We start from the raw sequence: 16,606 nt of genomic DNA on the forward strand, positions 1-16,606 counted from the left end.
TTCCCTCCCCCCATAGTTGACAGTCATTACGTTCCTTGGATCAAGCTTGCTTCCCACCTATCTCTCTACTAGCCGATCTCGCAGCCTATTTTTGCCTTTGACTTGAACGCCTCTGGCTCTTTCATGAATACCCAGCAGCTTTGGTGTTCCTAACTTTTTGCGTACCTTGGAGCTTTCCTTATCAAACAACCATTGTCCTTTTGCCGCCTACCCTGCAGCTCCTCTTGCGCCCTCACCGCTTTGTTACCTCTGCATCTTTGGTTTCAACTGTCTCGATCCAGAACGCTGCCATAACTTGATTATTATAAAGACTTTTGGTTTTGCACAGCCCAGGTCTCTGATCTCAAACGGCCGGCTCAGTCTTTTCCGCCACAGTTCCACGGCTCCTAGCTCACCCTCCTGTTTCTTCCTTCCATACTTGTCCCCCGACGGTTCCATCTTTACCTATTCTCTCCAGCCTTCCCGGTTCACTGGCACATTTGAGCTCATCTATTACTCCCCTGATGGGCCTCCATCATCCTTCGTCGACGTTACTGCTGCTGCTGAGGTAGTCGTGTAGTTGACGGGACGTGTTTGGTTGCTGCAGACTATGACATCTACTCACCACTCGAGGAGGTCGAGGGAGACCCCTCAACCCGAGATGTCTATCGGTCGCTACACAAGGCTGGATGAGATCGGCCGAGGGAGCTTTGCTACGGTTTACCAGGGTGTTCATACTGTGAGTTTTGCTGGATTCAGCCTTATCACCACCTTCGCCTTCCTCTTGGTGATGATAATGTCTTCTTGATTCGTAGGCATCTCTTGCTAACCTGTTTGTAAAATCTACCAGAAAACACGCACGTATGTCGCCATAAAGTCGGTCAACCTCTCGAAGTTGAATAAGAAGTTGAAGGACAACTTGTCTTCTGAAATTCATATCCTCAAAGGCCTCTACCATCCACACATCGTTGCGCTAATCGATTGCCATGAAACCACCTCCCACATTCATCTAGTGATGGAATACTGCGCCCTGGGCGACCTGTCCCTATTCATCAAGCGTCGAGATACTCTTGGAGATCATAGGTACACAAGGGATATGATCGCCAAGTATCCGAATCCTCCTGGTGGCGCCCTCAACGAAGTTGTTGTCCGGCATTTCCTGAAGCAACTGGCGAGTGCCCTGAAGTTTCTTCGCGACCGGAACCTCATTCATCGCGATATCAAGCCACAGAACCTTCTGCTTTGTCCTTCGCCCTCGTCCTATCGCAGTGGCGTCACTCAAGTAGTTCCTTTCAAAGGCAGCGAAGATTCCTTCAACCCTGCAACCGGGCTCGAGTCACTACCTCTTCTCAAGATTGCGGACTTTGGATTCGCCCGATCACTTCCTGCCACATCACTGGCGGAAACGTTATGCGGCTCGCCCTTATACATGGCTCCCGAGATTCTCCGGTACGAAAAGTACGATGCCAAAGCTGACCTCTGGTCTGTGGGCACGGTGCTGTACGAGATGGTCGTAGGCAAGCCTCCTTTCAGAGCGACAAATCATGTGGAACTGCTTCGCAAGATCGAGAAAGGAGAGGATAGGATCAAATTTCCCGAGGAGAACCCGGCATCTGATGAAATCAAGGCGCTCATTCGGGCTCTTTTGAAGAGGAACCCCGTTGAGAGATTAAACTTTTCCGACTTCTTTGAAAATGGCGTTATCACAAGTCCTATTCCTGGCTTAGTGGCCGACGATCAGCCATCGATACCCCGTGGCCTCCCTGCTGATCCTGACACAGCGGAATCAACGCCGAGACCTGATTCTCGATCTGGAGCCATTGTGCCAGGCGGTACGGAGCGCGAAAGAGAGGTTTCGTATTTGTTGAAGGGGGATGATGGCGTTACGCAGCGGCCCCGTTCTCAAAACCAGAAATTGGGCACTCCCCCAACTTCAACACCTATGCGCCGAATAGGAAGCGGGGACAGGCCTCCATCTACTCCCAAAGAGTCAGCGCCACCGATGACTTACCCTCAAAGACCTAGTGCTGTCAGTCATGCAACTGCCCCGGGACGACAAGAACTTGTTGATCGCAATGCTACAATTACAGCCATGGAACGACAGAGGGGTCGGAATACATTTTCTGAAGGTTCTCCGCAGATGGACAGACAGGCAGACAAATTGAGAGAAGAAAGAGAACGCGCGGCACAAGATGTTGCTTTCGAGAGGGACTATGTCGTTGTGGAAAAGCGTGCGGTGGAAGTGAACGCTTTTGCAGACGAGTTGGCGCATAGCCCCCGCATTCAGGGTGGCATTTCAAGAGGTGCACAGACGGGTGCCTTATCCCGTCGATCAACAGTGCACGGTCCAACGCCGTTGAACCCATCACCACCTCAAGCCGCTGTCGGCAAGGCCATGCAGGTCCTTTCAGGACGTTCCCGTGCTGATTCAATGCACAACCGTCAGAGCTCATATGAGCGTCGATACGGACAGAGTCCCACCTCTGCAACGTCTGCCATTTCGAAGGCGCTCAATATGGCTAGTGGACGCTTGTTTGGTATGGGATTTTCTCCGCCGCTGGCCATTACCAAGGGGGGACAGTCGCCTCCTCTCGCTTACAATCCATTTCCCGCATATCCCGCGCATGGCAACTTGATGATTGGAGACGGGACGAAGAATAATGTGGCTCTGGATGAGGATACAAAGACTGTCCAAATTCTGGAAGAATGTGCTACTCGCAGTGACGTCGTTTACGGATTTGCTGAAGTCAAATATAAGCAGCTCGTTCCCCTTGCCCCCTCGGTCCAGACCGACCCATCATCCAAAGGCAATCTGGCCGGGGAGAGGGAGAATCCTGACTCGGCTGATGGAGGTCTCACGGTAGATGCTATTGTGACGTTGTCAGAGGAAGCCTTGGTTCTTTATGTCAAAGCGCTCTCTTTACTGGCGAAATCGATGGACATAGCAGGAGCCTGGTGGGCGCGGAAGAATCGCGGAGATGGTTTTGGGGATTCAGCCATGAGCAGAGCCGATGGGGCGAGTACACTTGCTGGAACCCGCATCAACAATGTCGTTCAGTGGGTGCGAAACCGATTCAACGAAGTGTTAGAGAAGGGAGAATTCGTCCGTCTCAAGCTAATCGAGGCACAAAAGCGGTTGCCACCCGACCATCCTAGCCATCCCGACAACCACTCGGTTGGCTCTTCGCTGGGCTCAGGGGCATCTGTGGACGTTGTTGTGAGCCCCGGCGTCTCCGCAGAGAAGCTTATGTATGACCGTGCGCTGGAAATGAGTCGCACGGCGGCCATTAACGAGCTCACTGGCGAGGATCTGTCTGGGTGCGAAATAGCGTACGTGACGGCCATTCGAATGCTTGAAGCTGTACTGGAGAACGGCGAAGTACCGCGATTTGGGCAAGGCAAAGACGACACGTCGAAGGATAGTGACAGAATCGTGCTTGATGCGGTACAGGCTGAAGAACGGCAAGTTGTGATAAAGCGTGAGTCACTCCCCGCCGAACAGGAAACCAACTAGTGCTGACGATCCATGCAGTTGTCTCCAGCATCCGGAGTCGGCTGGCAGCTCTTCGCAAGAAGCTGGCGATTCTTGCGAAACGAGCACCGACACCCTCTGCTAATGTTTTCGGCAAGATGGCCCCATCAAATCCTGTCTCTGTGGGTGCAACACCGCCGAAGTAAGCATGGGGCCTCCATTGAGTATCTCGGTCCACTCCGACGTATTCCCTGTGCTCGGAATGCTCTACATGAAGGCATTCTGACTCTTCAGCTGCATTATGTCTTTGATGCGACATGTGTTCGATGACCATTCTACCTATTACCTATCGGCTTGCCGCGGGCTTTTCTTCTTCTTCCTTTTCTTTGGCCGTCTTTTCTTATTCATTTCCACTGGGACCCTAGTTTCCAAGCGCATTTGATTATCGATCGATCGAGGCTCATTTTTACTTCCTCGGATCGAATCTTTCTTGACTAGTCTATATCCATCTCGCTTTTTTCATTTACAGGCTGAGCCTTCCGGCGTTGAAGGTTTTGACGGATATACACAAGATTGTCAGACCACTTGGGACGATTCATGGCTGCGAGTAATCGATTTGGGAGTCCAGGGTGCATGATCATGGTATTGATTCGGGGCGTACTATTTATCTATTACCAGTCCGATGAACTTTGCATTTTCTCTGTACATAAAGAATCAGACGAAAATTACCTATCTTCTTTCTACATTGATTTTGGTGCTCTTTGTCCTGGCGGCTTAGTTGCGCTTATTCTAATGCTACCTACTGACAGTCTAGACAGGACTGGCGTCAAAAAGGCTCACAGCACTAGGTGATCAACCCGAGCTGGCGAGCTTCGAGAAGTGACGAAAATTGCGTGATCGATTTCTATGTGTCATGGCCACTGCCTTCGACGATTCAACAGCTGCTGAGCCTGCTGTTGGTGGAGACTCCCAAGCCTTCTGGTTCCGCTGCGCCCAGGAAATTTTTTTACTTTCCGACTCCATTATTGGCAGTTTGGCACCATCCGCCGACCACATGGTGAATGTCTCGGTCATTGCAACATGCATTTTCATTGATATCATTTTGTACCCTTTTTTCTTTTCTTTTTTCTATTTTTCTTTGAGTTGACTCTATTCCTCTCTTCTCTTCTGTAGTTCATTTGTTCATTCTTGTTGCATATTCTTTTTTCCTTTTCGCGGCTTCGTTGGACTGAAAAATGAAGTATTGACGGCGACTCGGCATCCCGAACTATACCTCCGATTAATGCCAGCGAGCATTTTCACTCTTTATTTTTTGAGCTCTCTTTTCTGACAAGGTATCTGCTCCGCTGATAGGCATTGGCAATTGCATCATATTTAGACCCAGCACATCATCATCTGTGATCCATATCTTACCACCGCTAACCGCCCAGGATTCCATAGTGCCTACTTGTTCCTACATTGAAATTGAGCTGCTCTCGTGCTCAAGGAGCCAGAAAAACAGAACCTTCGAAGTAGGCATTATTACACGAGCTACATCATGAGCGACCCGGTAACGGAATCGGTTTATCAGAAAGGCGCCATGCCTGAGAGCAAGCCGTTCAACGAAACCCCACGGAGGGCGGACGGAGTCTCCCAGCTGTGTATGTCCTGCTCTATGTTCGCTGCTTAACGAAGATATCAGGGCTGATTTTCTATCCAGACGAGGGCAATGTTTTTGATGCGACACCGGACGACCGTCGCCAGATCGGCGTCGTCAGTGCGTCTTTCCTGATCTTCAATCGTGTCATCGGTACGGGTATCTTTGCCACTCCGGCAACAATCTTGGGATTGTGTGGTAGTGTTGGTCTGTCGCTCTTCATGTGGGTCGCGGGAACTGCCATCGCCATGGCAGGTACTGCGGTGTATTTGGAATGGGGTACTGCTATTCCCAAGTATGTCCCCCTGCACGTATAGGGATTTCACCATACTGATGATGCCTACTAGGAACGGTGGCGAGAAGAATTACCTCGAATACGTCTACAGAAAACCCAAGTTCCTGGCTACGGCCATGTTCGCTGCGTACGCCGTCTTGCTGGGGTGGGCCGCCAGCAACAGTGTCGTGTTTGGCGAGTATATCCTCAATGGTGCCGATGTGGAGGTCGGTCGGTGGAATCAGCGCGGTATCGGTTTGGCTTGTGTCACTGCTGCCTTCCTCATCCACGCTCTTGCTGTGAAATGGGGTCTCCGTCTTCAGAACTTGCTTGGTGTGATCAAGCTGGTCATTATCGTGTTTGTCATTGTCGCTGGCTGGGTAGCCCTAGCCGGTCATACCAAGGTTGAGACGCCTCATAACTTTAAGAATGCTTTTGAGGGCACAACTGGCAGCGGTTATGGTATTGTCATGGCTCTTTACAACGTCATCTGGTCGTTTATCGGATACTCCAACGCCAACTATGTAAGTCATTCGCAGTCGTGACTTATCTCCTCAACCGGTATTCTGACTGCGGACCAGGCTCTGAGCGAGACGAAGAACCCCGTGCGCACGCTGAAGCTTGCGGCGCCGATCGCTATTGGATCCGTGGGTATCCTCTACATGCTGTGCAACATCGCCTACTTTGCTGCCGTGTCCAAGGAAGATATGCTCTCATCGGGCCAAACTGTGGCAGCTAAATTCTTCGGGAACATGTTCGGTGCTCGTGCGGAGAAGGTGATGTCGGTCTTTGTGGCCTTGTCGGCTTTTGGAAATGTGTTGTCCGTTATCTTCTCTCAGGGACGAAGTATGTTCAAGCTCGTTGCCAATGGTGTCGTCTTAAGAACTAACAAGGTTGGCAGTTGTCCAAGAACTTGGTCGTGAGGGCGTTTTGCCCTTCTCGAAGCTTTGGGCGAGTAACAAGCCGTTCCATTCGCCAGCTGCCGGTCTGTTTGAGCACTGGGTCGTCTCAGTCATCATTATGCTGGCTCCCCCGCCGGGTGATGCGTACAATTTCCTGCTCAAGTGAGTCCGTCCTTTGCATCACTTCAGCTGAGGTTCTGCTAATCCATCAAAAAGCCTGATCTCCTATCCTCTATCCATCGTGAACGTCTTCGTGTCCGGCGGTCTTATCTATATTTACCTCACACGTTCAACACGCTTTCCTGACTGGGCTCCAGGGATCCGCGCGACCCTCCCAGTCACCATCTTTTTCTTCCTGTCAAACGTATACCTGGTCATTGCACCATACATTCCACCCTCTGAGGGACAGAGTGTTTACAAATCACTTCCCTACTACCTTCACTGTGTCGTGGCGCTCGGCATCTTTGCCTTTGGCGCGATATACTATGTGGTGTGGACGATTCTGATGCCACGCTTTGGTCGCTACATGCTGGTCAAAGAAACCGTGGTCGACGCTGATGGCTGGTCCAGAAGCGTTTTCACTCGGCTGCCGCTCGCGGAAGCTGAGCGAGTTTGATCTCGCTCTTGAGTTTCTCTTTCTTGTCAGCCAAGTGGCGTCAGATGGGATTCCCCTGTTACGACGACATGATTCAACATCTGCCTTCATGGCATAATTTTAATGTGTATAAAGGGACGAACTGGATACCCTGGCATATTTTCGGAGTTTGGAGGTATTTATAGACAGCATTCAACAAGCATCTTGATTTTTGTTGCATAAAACACATTTACATATTTCACATGTACCCAATAGAGAGTAACCAAAAGATTTTTCTGTTTATTCGAGATAGAACTCAGAAATTTCATCTTAAGGATGTCTCTTGTCCCAGTCCTCTATGGAAGCCCATCCACGAGATTTGCATAAGTTGCTGTCATGAACCCCTCAAACTGACTGGAGAACCGTCTTGCAAGTATTGCCGCAGGGGCATAGGAAAAGGCATCTGCCACAATGTGCTCCTCAGAAGGAAACGTGGCATATGCTGTTTTGACTTGCGTGAAGAATGATGAGGAGAAGAGAATTAGGCTTTAAGGATTCAACAGGAAAAATAAATATGTCACGTGATCAGCTGTGTCTCATATAGGCTTAGTTTACCTGCGAGCGCTGTAATTCTAAGGCGGTGAGGGTATCTGCTTGTAATGTACTGTATAGTGTAAGTTACAAACCCATCATGAGTGTTCTATTGTCACCGCCTTCCATGTCGGGCCAGCCTTCGTCGTTTTCTTCTGGGGATGATGCCGATTGTAGCCTGTTCTACAGATCGGTCTCTACCATTGTCCACCATCCGCGGTTCTTCGATTTCATTGTGCTTGTTGTCATTCTGATCAATTGAGTCTCCTCCTCCCTCTTCCTCCGTCTTCCCCCGTTTCTCCCTCTTTCCTCTCTGTTCTTCGTCCGGCGGGGTTCATGCGTCGATTCTCCTCCGCGCGGTTACCGCTGGTTCTGAACTCAGCAAGGCCACCGCTTTCCTCCCCCTCTACAAAGCCCCTCCTTCTCCTCTCTAGATCGTCCTCCCTCGTCTCCTCCCCATCAACTTCCGTCAATCGAATCGCTCCCCGTCGCTTTCCCCTTTCCCAAGTTGCCAAACGCTACTGCTCCTACCGAAGGATGTGCATGTCCCGTCGCGCTGACGTGCCTTCGGGCTCGACCAACGTCACCCATGGTCGTGAGGTCTTGCCTACCAACGTCAAGCCGGTGCACTATGACCTTACTCTTGAACCCAATTTTGAGAAGTTCACATATGACGGAACCGTGATTATTGAGTAGGTTTTCTGTTCAAGTTGTTTGCCTGCTACGGAGGTTCGGGACACTGATGCTTCGTATAGTCTCGATGTTGCCGAAGATACGACCTCCATATCCCTCAACACCAATGAGATTGATATTCAGAACGCCGTCATCTCGTCTCAGGGCTCCGTTGTCACATCAAGCCCCGATGTCTCAATCAACAAGGACAACCAGATGGCTACCATCAAGTTCGCCGAAACCATCCCGGCCGGATCCTCAGCTCAGTTGAAGCTCACCTTCACTGGCATCCTCAACGACAATATGGCTGGCTTCTACCGTTCGTCGTATAAGCTGGCCAATGGGGAGACCAAGTACATCGCCTCAACCCAGATGGAACCTACCGATGCGCGCAGGGCTTTCCCTTGTTTCGACGAGCCCGCACTCAAGGCCAAGTTCACGATCACCTTGATCGTTGATAAGAGCATGACTTGCCTAAGCAACATGGACGTCGCTTCCGAAACCGAAGTTCAGGGAGGTGCCAAGAAGGCCGTCAAGTTCAACACCACTCCCCTGATGTCCACATACCTCGTTGCTTTCATCGTCGGCCATCTGAAGTATATCGAGACCAAGGATTTCCGTGTCCCTGTCCGTGTCTATGCAACTCCAGATCAGGACATCGAGCATGGCCGCTTCTCACTGGATCTTGCTGCCAGAACTTTGGCATTCTACGAAAAGGCTTTTGATAGCGAGTTCCCGCTGCCCAAAATGGACATGGTAGCTGTGCCCGATTTCAGTGCTGGAGCTATGGAAAATTGGGGTCTGGTCACCTACCGTATTGTTGATCTCTTGTTGGACGAGAAGGCTAGCGGTGCCTCTCGGAAGGAGCGCATTGCTGAGACCGTTCAGCATGAGCTGGCACACCAATGGTTCGGAAACCTGGTTACCATGGATTTCTGGGACGGCTTGTGGCTCAATGAGGGATTTGCTACATGGATGTCGTGGTACTCTTGCAACGCGTTCTACCCTGAGTGGAAGGTCTGGCAGACTTATGTCATCGACAGTTTGCAGAGCGCGCTTTCTCTGGACTCTCTGCGCAGCAGTCACCCCATTGAGGTGCCTGTAAAACGGGCAGATGAGATTAATCAGATTTTCGACGCCATCTCCTACTCGAAGGGCTCTTCCGTCCTCCGCATGATTTCCAAATACCTTGGAGAAGATGTGTTCCTCCAGGGTGTACGTAACTACATTAAGAAGCACGCATATGGCAACACACAGACTGGTGACTTGTGGTCGGCCCTTGCCGACGCCAGTGGAAAGCCGGTGGAGAACGTGATGGACATCTGGACCAAGAATGTTGGATTCCCCGTCGTCTCTGTGACGGAAAACCCTAGCGCTTCCTCCATCAAGCTGAAGCAAAATCGTTTCCTGCGTACGGGCGATGTGCGTCCCGAAGAAGACACAACACTGTACCCTGTCATGTTGGCATTGCGTACCAAGCAGGGCGTCGATGAGGACACGATGCTCACTGAACGTGAGGGTGAATTCAAGGTTCCCGACCTTGACTTTTACAAGCTGAACGCTGATCATTCCGCCATTTATCGCACTTCTTACACACCCGAGCGGCTCAGCAAGCTGGGAGAAGCAGCCAAGAAGGGACTTTTGACCGTTGAGGATCGTGCAGGTATGATTGCAGATGCCGGTGCTCTGGCTTCGTCTGGTTATCAGAGCACTTCTGGTCTGCTGTCCCTCCTGAAGGGCTTCGATAGTGAAGCTGAGTTCGTCGTCTGGAACGAGATCCTGACCCGTGTCGGTACCCTGAGAGCCGCCTGGATATTTGAGGACAGCCAGACAAAGGATGCTCTCAAGGCCTTCCAGCGCTCTATTGTCAGCAGCAAGGCACGCGAGCTTGGCTGGGAGTTCTCTGACAAGGACGGCCATATCCTGCAACAGTTCAAGGCTCTCATGTTCGGTAGCGCAGGAATGGCCGAAGATCCTGTTGTCGTCAAGGCCGCCCAGGACATGTTCCAGCGATTTGCTGCTGGTGACCTGAGTGCTATCCACCCTAACATCCGTGGTAGCGTCTTCTCCATCGTCCTCAAACACGGCGGAGAGAAGGAATACAATATCGTACTGGACCGTTTCCGCAACGCTCCCACCTCGGACGAGAAGACAACCGCGCTGCGCTGCCTTGGTTCCACCGAAGATCCCGCTTTGATTCAGCGTACTCTGGACCTGGCCAGCAGTGACGAGGTCAAGAACCAGGATATCTACATGCCTCTCGGAGGACTCCGTGGCTCGACTGCGGCCATTGAAGCCCGTTGGAACTGGATGAAGAAGGACTGGGATGCTCTTTACAAGCGTCTGCCCCCTGGACTTGGTATGCTGGGCACAGTTGTCCAGCTCTGCACTGCCAGCTTCTGCACCGAGGAGCAGTTGAAGGATGTGCAGGCATTCTTTGAGCACAAGGATACCAAGGTGAGTTACGGCGCCTCTCAATTTCAGTGAATACATGACTAATTAAATATATAGGGCTATGATCGTGCTGTTGAGCAGAGTCTGGATGCTATCCGGGCCAAGGTCCAATGGCTGAAGCGTGACCGCGCTGACGTTGAGTCTTGGCTGAAGTCGAACGGCTACCTCCGGGATGGGAAGTTGTAAGATAACAGAGATATACCAAAGATCTAGAGTTGTTACAAAGCAGACTAAGCCTTGTAAGATATCTTCGACCCTAAAGGGCCAATGCATCTTTGAGTACCATAAAAATGTCTCTTCACTGAGCATATAGGTACATTTGTCATAAGGTACAGCATGATGGGTCTACGCTATTCTACTGCCACCCACTTTTATTCCCAAATCCCGAACTGTCGTCGCTCTTTTTCGCAAATCCCCGGTTAGGCTTCGATTGGGCGGCTTCGTGCTTGCGCAGTTCTTCGGGGACGCGGGAAATGGGCGACTTCATGAGCATCTGCTTAAGATCGTACCTGTAGAAGTAGAAAAGTAGAAATGTCAGTATACCATATCTTCTGAATGATTCTTAGAAGGGAAAAAAGGGGAGTTGACATACATGACGTCTGCATCCTCGTTGCCGAGGAAAGTAATGGCCACACCGCTCTTACCGGCACGACCGGTACGACCGATACGGTGCGTGTAGCTCTCGATGGAGTTGGCCATGTTGAAGTTGACGACGAGACTGACGTCCGGGACATCGATACCACGACCGGCGAGATCGGTGGCGACAAGGACGTCTGTCGAGCCGTTGCGCACGGAGGCAAGGGCGGCTTCACGCTGTTCCTGGGTCTTGCTTCCGTGCAGGGTGACGGAGGAGAAGCCCATATGTTTGATTTCGCGGGCGATGGCGTCGCAGTTGCGCTTGATGTTGACGAAGACGATGATCGGGGGCCGGAACTCGCCTGAGGAAAGGATTTCGGCGAGCCGCTTCTTGCGCTTGTCTTCGCCGGCGATCAGCTCGACGCGCTGCTCGATGGTGTCGACGGCTTCGCCGGCGCTGCCGATCGTCACGATGGCGGGTCGGCGGAGGTATTTGCGGGCGATCCGCTCGACGGCGGAGGGCATGGTGGCTGTGTACATCATTGTCTGGCGGTAGCGGTGGCTTCGCATGGCGGCGGAGTTCTCGGCCTCTTCCGTGTCGGGCTTCTCGTTGGTGACGGGGAGAGCATCGAGGATTTTGTTGACGGGCTCTTCGAAGCCGAGATCGATCATTCGATCGGCTTCGTCCATGATGACGTAGCAGCACTGGCTGAGCACGAGGAGACGGCGCTCGATACAATCGACTAGACGGCCGGGGGTGGCGATGATGATCTCCGCGCCGTTTCGGAGACTGTACGCTTGTTCTTCCAAGGAGTGACCGCCGACGATACTGACGACGTTGAACCCAAGCGGTTGCGTGAACTTCCTGGCTTCGATCTCGATCTGCTGTGCCAGTTCTCGAGTAGGGGCTAGGACGATGGAGTATGGACCGTCGTTCTTCCTCCATTCGAATTCGTCAATCCGGGGCAGCTCCGATATGTATACCAGCAGCGGGAGCAAGAATGACGCTGTTTTACCCGAACCTGTTACGGCAACACCAATGAGATCTCGTGATTGCAGAGCAATGGGGATCGCAGCTCTCTGAATCGGTGTGGGCTCCTTGTATCCAACCTGGTCCACAAGCTCCAAGAGCCGCTTGGGAAGGCCAGATTCCTCCCATGACCGCATGGGATTCGGCACAGTGCCGCCCTTGGTACTGATGTTGAAATCTTCTTTGAAGATACGCCAGTCCCTCTCGCGCATGTGCTCCAACTTCTTCTCACTCCAGTGCTTGTCGAGCTGGTTCCGGGTACTCTCCTCCCTTCGTCTCCGCTCCATCTCCAATATCTCTCGGGCTCTGATGCTTCCAGCTTCCCGATCGCGATCTTCCAGAGCGCTGGCATACTTCTGCGCTAATGTATCGGCCACATCGTCTCCGAAACCAGCCAACCGGCCACGCCCGTAGAAGTTGGCTTCGTGCCGGTGCTGATACAACGGGTTATAATCGCCGCTTGTATCCTCCTCCGCATTCCACTCGAAATTGAACTTCCGATCCGTCGTCCTCTTGCGCTTCTTCTTCGCTGAGAAATTCGACGTCTTCTCCGTTCCCATGTATCGATGCTTGATCAAGGCAGCTTGGGCCGACGCCTCGTCCTCCTCCGCCTGGCGCTTGCTGTCTCCTTTCCCATCCGTTAGACTGAACGACATAGGTTTCGGCGGAGGCGGCGGCGACATATCGTAGTGCTTGTTGCGCATCGCGGCGGGGCCAGTCGGGACTTCTGAATTGCGCATAGCTCGGGGACCGGTGGGTATCGACCTTTCATCGCCATTGGGAGTCTCGGAGTAAACAGACGGTGATTGCGTCCCGCTTCGATCTGTACCGTTGGTGGATGGTTCTGATTTCAATCGTCGCTCGGCTTCCACCTCCTTGGCGCGCTTCTCTAGAGCAAGCCGCTCGCGCTCAGCTTTGGACAGGAATTTGGGCTGCGCATTAGGTCAGAGTATCAGCTATTGTGTTCAGTGCGTAGTCGGCGTGTTCGGAGGAAAGCCTACCTTGGCCGCTGCCGCATCTGCCTCCCTCTTCTTCCGCACAAGTTCCTCGACACTCAACGGCGTCGTTGCTGAGCGTTTCGCACCCCACCCTACCTTCTTCTTCTTCTCTGGCGGCGGAGCTGGGGGAGCATCTTCCGGCGGTGGTGGCGGCACGGAAGTGTCTGGGGGTGGAGGAGGGGCGGCTGAATCTTCTGGGGGAGGTGGAGGTGGTGTAGGAGGTCTTTCGAAGGGCTCAGGAGGGGGCTGGGTAACAGGCACACCCGGGGAGCCGTTTGAAATGATGCCATCCATGATATTTTGCGGGGAACTATGTCGCAAGTAACGGTTGCGGACCCTTTGATAAGTGAAGCGTATCTCGAATTTCTACGGAAAGGCATAGAAACTGGACGCGTAGTCACGTGACTGTCATCCATATTACATCAACCACCAGTGTGCAGTGAGAAGAGCAAGGAGTACATGAAGTCTCAGTGGCATTGCGACCTAGAATTAGAGTACACGATTGAAAAAGAAATGTCCAAGTCCATAATTTCCACCCAATAAGCTGGCATGATATCATTCGAGAAGTAGAGGCGGATAAGCAGAGGATCCACTGAGATTGTGATGATCCTCTGCGTTTGATGCGACAGAACCCCTATTGCTGTTGCAAAAAGCGAGCACTGAAGTAGTTGTTCTACATGGGAGATGGCTCCTACCGATGACAAAAGAGAAAAACACGAGGAAGCCATTTACCTTATCGGTAAGGGACGGGCTGAGATGGGTACTAACCCATGCCCGTAGTCAGCCAGTGTCTATTGCTGAGATCACACATGCCAACTAAGCACTTACACCACCATTGACCGGAGTCTGTTGATAGTAAGGATATGGACTGGTTTGGGGAACAGCAGCGGCGGCAGCGACTGTTGGGTCAACAACAGGTGTCGCCTGACTGCCGTTCTGCGGGGCCTGCACTGCGCCTCCAGTCTTGGTATGAGCCACAGACGCAGGACCATGGACCTCGCGATCAAGGGTCATGTACTCCTTCGCCGCGTCCTTGGTTCCCCGTTCAAGCAAGTAGACCATATAGATGTGAACGAGATCTCTCACGACGTCGGCCGAAAGGGCACTCTTAGAACGGATGTCATCAACCACCTGCTTGATACGTTCGTATTGGACACTCTCAGTGGCAGCACTTGTGGGCTGGTCTAACTCAAACATGAGATAGCTGTTCCAGAATGGACGACTGTCCAGGTAGTACTGCTGGTTCTTCTGGAAGACTTGACGCGCATCCTCGGCTGAGCCCTTAATCTTCCATAGGAGGCGAGCCCACTCGGCAACAAGCGCAGCCTTGGTAGCCAGGTCGCACTGAGGTGAATCCAACTGATTCTTGTATACTTCAATCGCAGCCTCAAGGCCACCATGGCGACGACACATGTTTGCCAAGGAGATAATAGTCTCCACATGGTTTGGTAGGACGGCAAGTATCGCATCGTGGATATCTTTAGCAACGTCCACTCGGCCGCTCATCTCTTCGAAATATGCGTATTGAAGGCGTGTGGCGGGGTTTGCAATTGGAACATAGAAGCAGCTTGCACGTTGATAGATAATCCGCACCTCTTCCTCCTTGGCAGGCTGGGCAGACATCCATCTAGCATAGCGTTGCCAGAACTCGTCGTAGTGAGCGCATGTTACGAGACACCGCTCGTATAAGAACTGAATTCGAGGATACGATCCCTCTGTCTCTTCGAAATCGAGATACTTCTTCCAGTTGGTTAGCTGACCCTCGTCCAGCTCTGTGACATGGAAATATGGGCGCTTGATCTCCGACTCGTAGGTCCACCGCTTGGTAGTCTCTGTCTGCGTCTTTGAGAATATTTCAAGGTGGTAAGCGTCGACACGGAGCCGAAGATCCCTCTCGATTTCGGCTTCTGCCTTGGCGCCAGGGGGTATCTGGCCAGCGGCCGCTTCAAGCTCGGCGCGGAATTGAGACACAGTCTCCGCAGGCGCCAATTCTGATAACGGACGAGTTTGCGCAAGCTGGCGATATCTTTCGAAGTAACGAGCATATTGATGCATTGGAATGTGAATAACGCGGCCAAGAATGGCAAAGATCTTTTCTGGAGCTTCGACTCGTTCTTCGAACTCGATATATTTGTCCCAGAAGGGATGCGCCAGGAAATCTAATCCAACGCTGCTCGCTCCTCGCTCGAACAACCTGCAAAAAAGTATGTTAGCACCGATAACTAGTACATTGTTTGAGCAGAAACGGGGTCGAGGAGGGTATACGGAAAAGGGGGATGGCAAGGATGGCAAACATCAGTTTTAGCTAATCAGTGCGTAAGCCCAAACAATTCAACGAGTAGGAGGATCAGACTGTGGGAAGAATACTCTTTCCCCTCCTTGCGCATCGTGCGCGTAAGAAGCAGTCTCCGAACAGAGTTACTGGTCTTGGTGTCCGTGCAAGGAAGTGGTGCTTGAGGTCAAATCAATTTCACCAAGGGAAAGGATACAGCCTGAAAAAGCCAAGGGTGAGAAGTAAACTTCAGTTGAACCTGGGTAAGGCGACAATCTCACCCATCATCAAGGGATTTGTTGCCAGCGAAATCTTGCATCATGCGTATTCCGCACCACGATAAGGTCCGCGCTGTGTCGGTAACGGTTACAGGGAAGGAAAGGAAACCAGCTATAGTATACTTACTCTCGAATGATGTCAGAATCATGGGAAGTCTCCGCCTTGAAGGAGCAGTAGTTGGTCCACAGATCAACGGAGGATGAGATGCTAGCAACTCCCCGTTCGTAGACCTAGGAAACCCGGAGTTAGCACCAACATGCGCGGTAGGGAGAGCGCCCTCGTACCATGTCCGCTGCTTCTGTACCCGTGATGGAGAACTCCAGGTCGGCATATTTCTTCCAGTATCCGAACAACAAGGGGAATTTAGCCAAGAACCGATCGTAGACGTTTCTGACAGTTGTTATGGCCTGCGGATTGGAGTTGCGATTGATTCCACCCTCCAGCGCCTCGGCACCACGAACAAGCTTTTCCCATGTCTCGAAGTTGTCAGGGTCGTCGGCCTGAAAAAAGCATCTGTTAGCTACAAGACTTGCGCTTCGCAACCGGTAAGGGTGAATTAGGATCATACAAGTTCGGTCTCAAGCTTTCTCAACTCGGCGTTCTCCTCCTCGGAACCTCCGTAGTTGTAGTCCGCCATTATGGCAATCACTCAAAGGTACAACAGCGCGGGGACAAGCGAGAAGGAGTGATATACGATGAATTGGAGAGACTTGACGAAAAGAAAATGTAATCAATGAAGGAGACGAAGACTCCCAAATAACACAAGTAAGACGGTTGCGGGAGAGACGCAGAGTTCCGCCAAGGTAGGTAGAACTTCAGCAAGTGAGGAGGAGCCACCTCACCAGCCACAGAGCGGCCGCTTTTTCTCGCTGCCAAGCCTCAACTAATGTGGCTTAG

At 51.9% G+C, this 16,606-nt stretch overlaps 5 protein-coding genes across 5 annotated transcripts; 3 read left to right on the forward strand and 2 right to left on the reverse strand.

Moving 5' to 3' along the window:
• Positions 1–640: 640 nt before the first annotated feature.
• Positions 641–3,657, forward strand: atg1 (serine/threonine protein kinase ATG1; the record flags this gene model as incomplete). Its single annotated transcript, XM_043270713.1, has 3 exons — positions 641–718; positions 830–3,458; positions 3,512–3,657. 3 exons carry the CDS (start codon positions 641–643, stop codon positions 3,655–3,657), a joined length of 2,853 nt encoding a protein of 950 aa, XP_043126648.1.
• Positions 3,658–4,988: 1,331 nt separating this feature from the next.
• On the forward strand, positions 4,989–6,879 carry Aspvir_007534 (high affinity methionine permease; the record flags this gene model as incomplete). Its single annotated transcript, XM_043270714.1, has 6 exons — positions 4,989–5,091; positions 5,151–5,382; positions 5,435–5,885; positions 5,943–6,207; positions 6,263–6,425; positions 6,480–6,879. The coding sequence occupies 6 exons, from the start codon at positions 4,989–4,991 to the stop codon at positions 6,877–6,879; spliced, it is 1,614 nt and encodes a 537-aa protein (XP_043126649.1).
• An 885-nt stretch (positions 6,880–7,764) lies between these two features.
• Aspvir_007535 (M1 family metallopeptidase) lies at positions 7,765–10,740 on the forward strand (the record flags this gene model as incomplete). The annotated part of the gene is made up of 3 exons (XM_043270715.1): positions 7,765–8,120; positions 8,184–10,557; positions 10,612–10,740. 3 exons carry the CDS (start codon positions 7,765–7,767, stop codon positions 10,738–10,740), a joined length of 2,859 nt encoding a protein of 952 aa, XP_043126650.1.
• Positions 10,741–10,909: 169 nt separating this feature from the next.
• prp28 (mRNA splicing protein PRP28) lies at positions 10,910–13,452 on the reverse strand (the record flags this gene model as incomplete). The annotated part of the gene is made up of 3 exons (XM_043270716.1): positions 10,910–11,063; positions 11,147–13,092; positions 13,162–13,452. The coding sequence occupies 3 exons, from the start codon at positions 13,450–13,452 to the stop codon at positions 10,910–10,912; spliced, it is 2,391 nt and encodes a 796-aa protein (XP_043126651.1).
• Positions 13,453–13,891: 439 nt separating this feature from the next.
• Positions 13,892–16,346, reverse strand: Aspvir_007537 (putative mRNA splicing protein (Prp39); the record flags this gene model as incomplete). The annotated part of the gene is made up of 5 exons (XM_043270717.1): positions 13,892–13,921; positions 13,987–15,352; positions 15,836–15,939; positions 15,994–16,209; positions 16,278–16,346. 5 exons carry the CDS (start codon positions 16,344–16,346, stop codon positions 13,892–13,894), a joined length of 1,785 nt encoding a protein of 594 aa, XP_043126652.1.
• Between the last annotated feature and the right edge of the window lie 260 nt (positions 16,347–16,606).

The sequence above is a fragment of the Aspergillus viridinutans genome (assembly GCF_018404265.1).
Source record: "Aspergillus viridinutans IFM 47045 DNA, scaffold_5, whole genome shotgun sequence".
NCBI classification, from domain to species: Eukaryota; Fungi; Ascomycota; class Eurotiomycetes; order Eurotiales; family Aspergillaceae; genus Aspergillus; species Aspergillus viridinutans.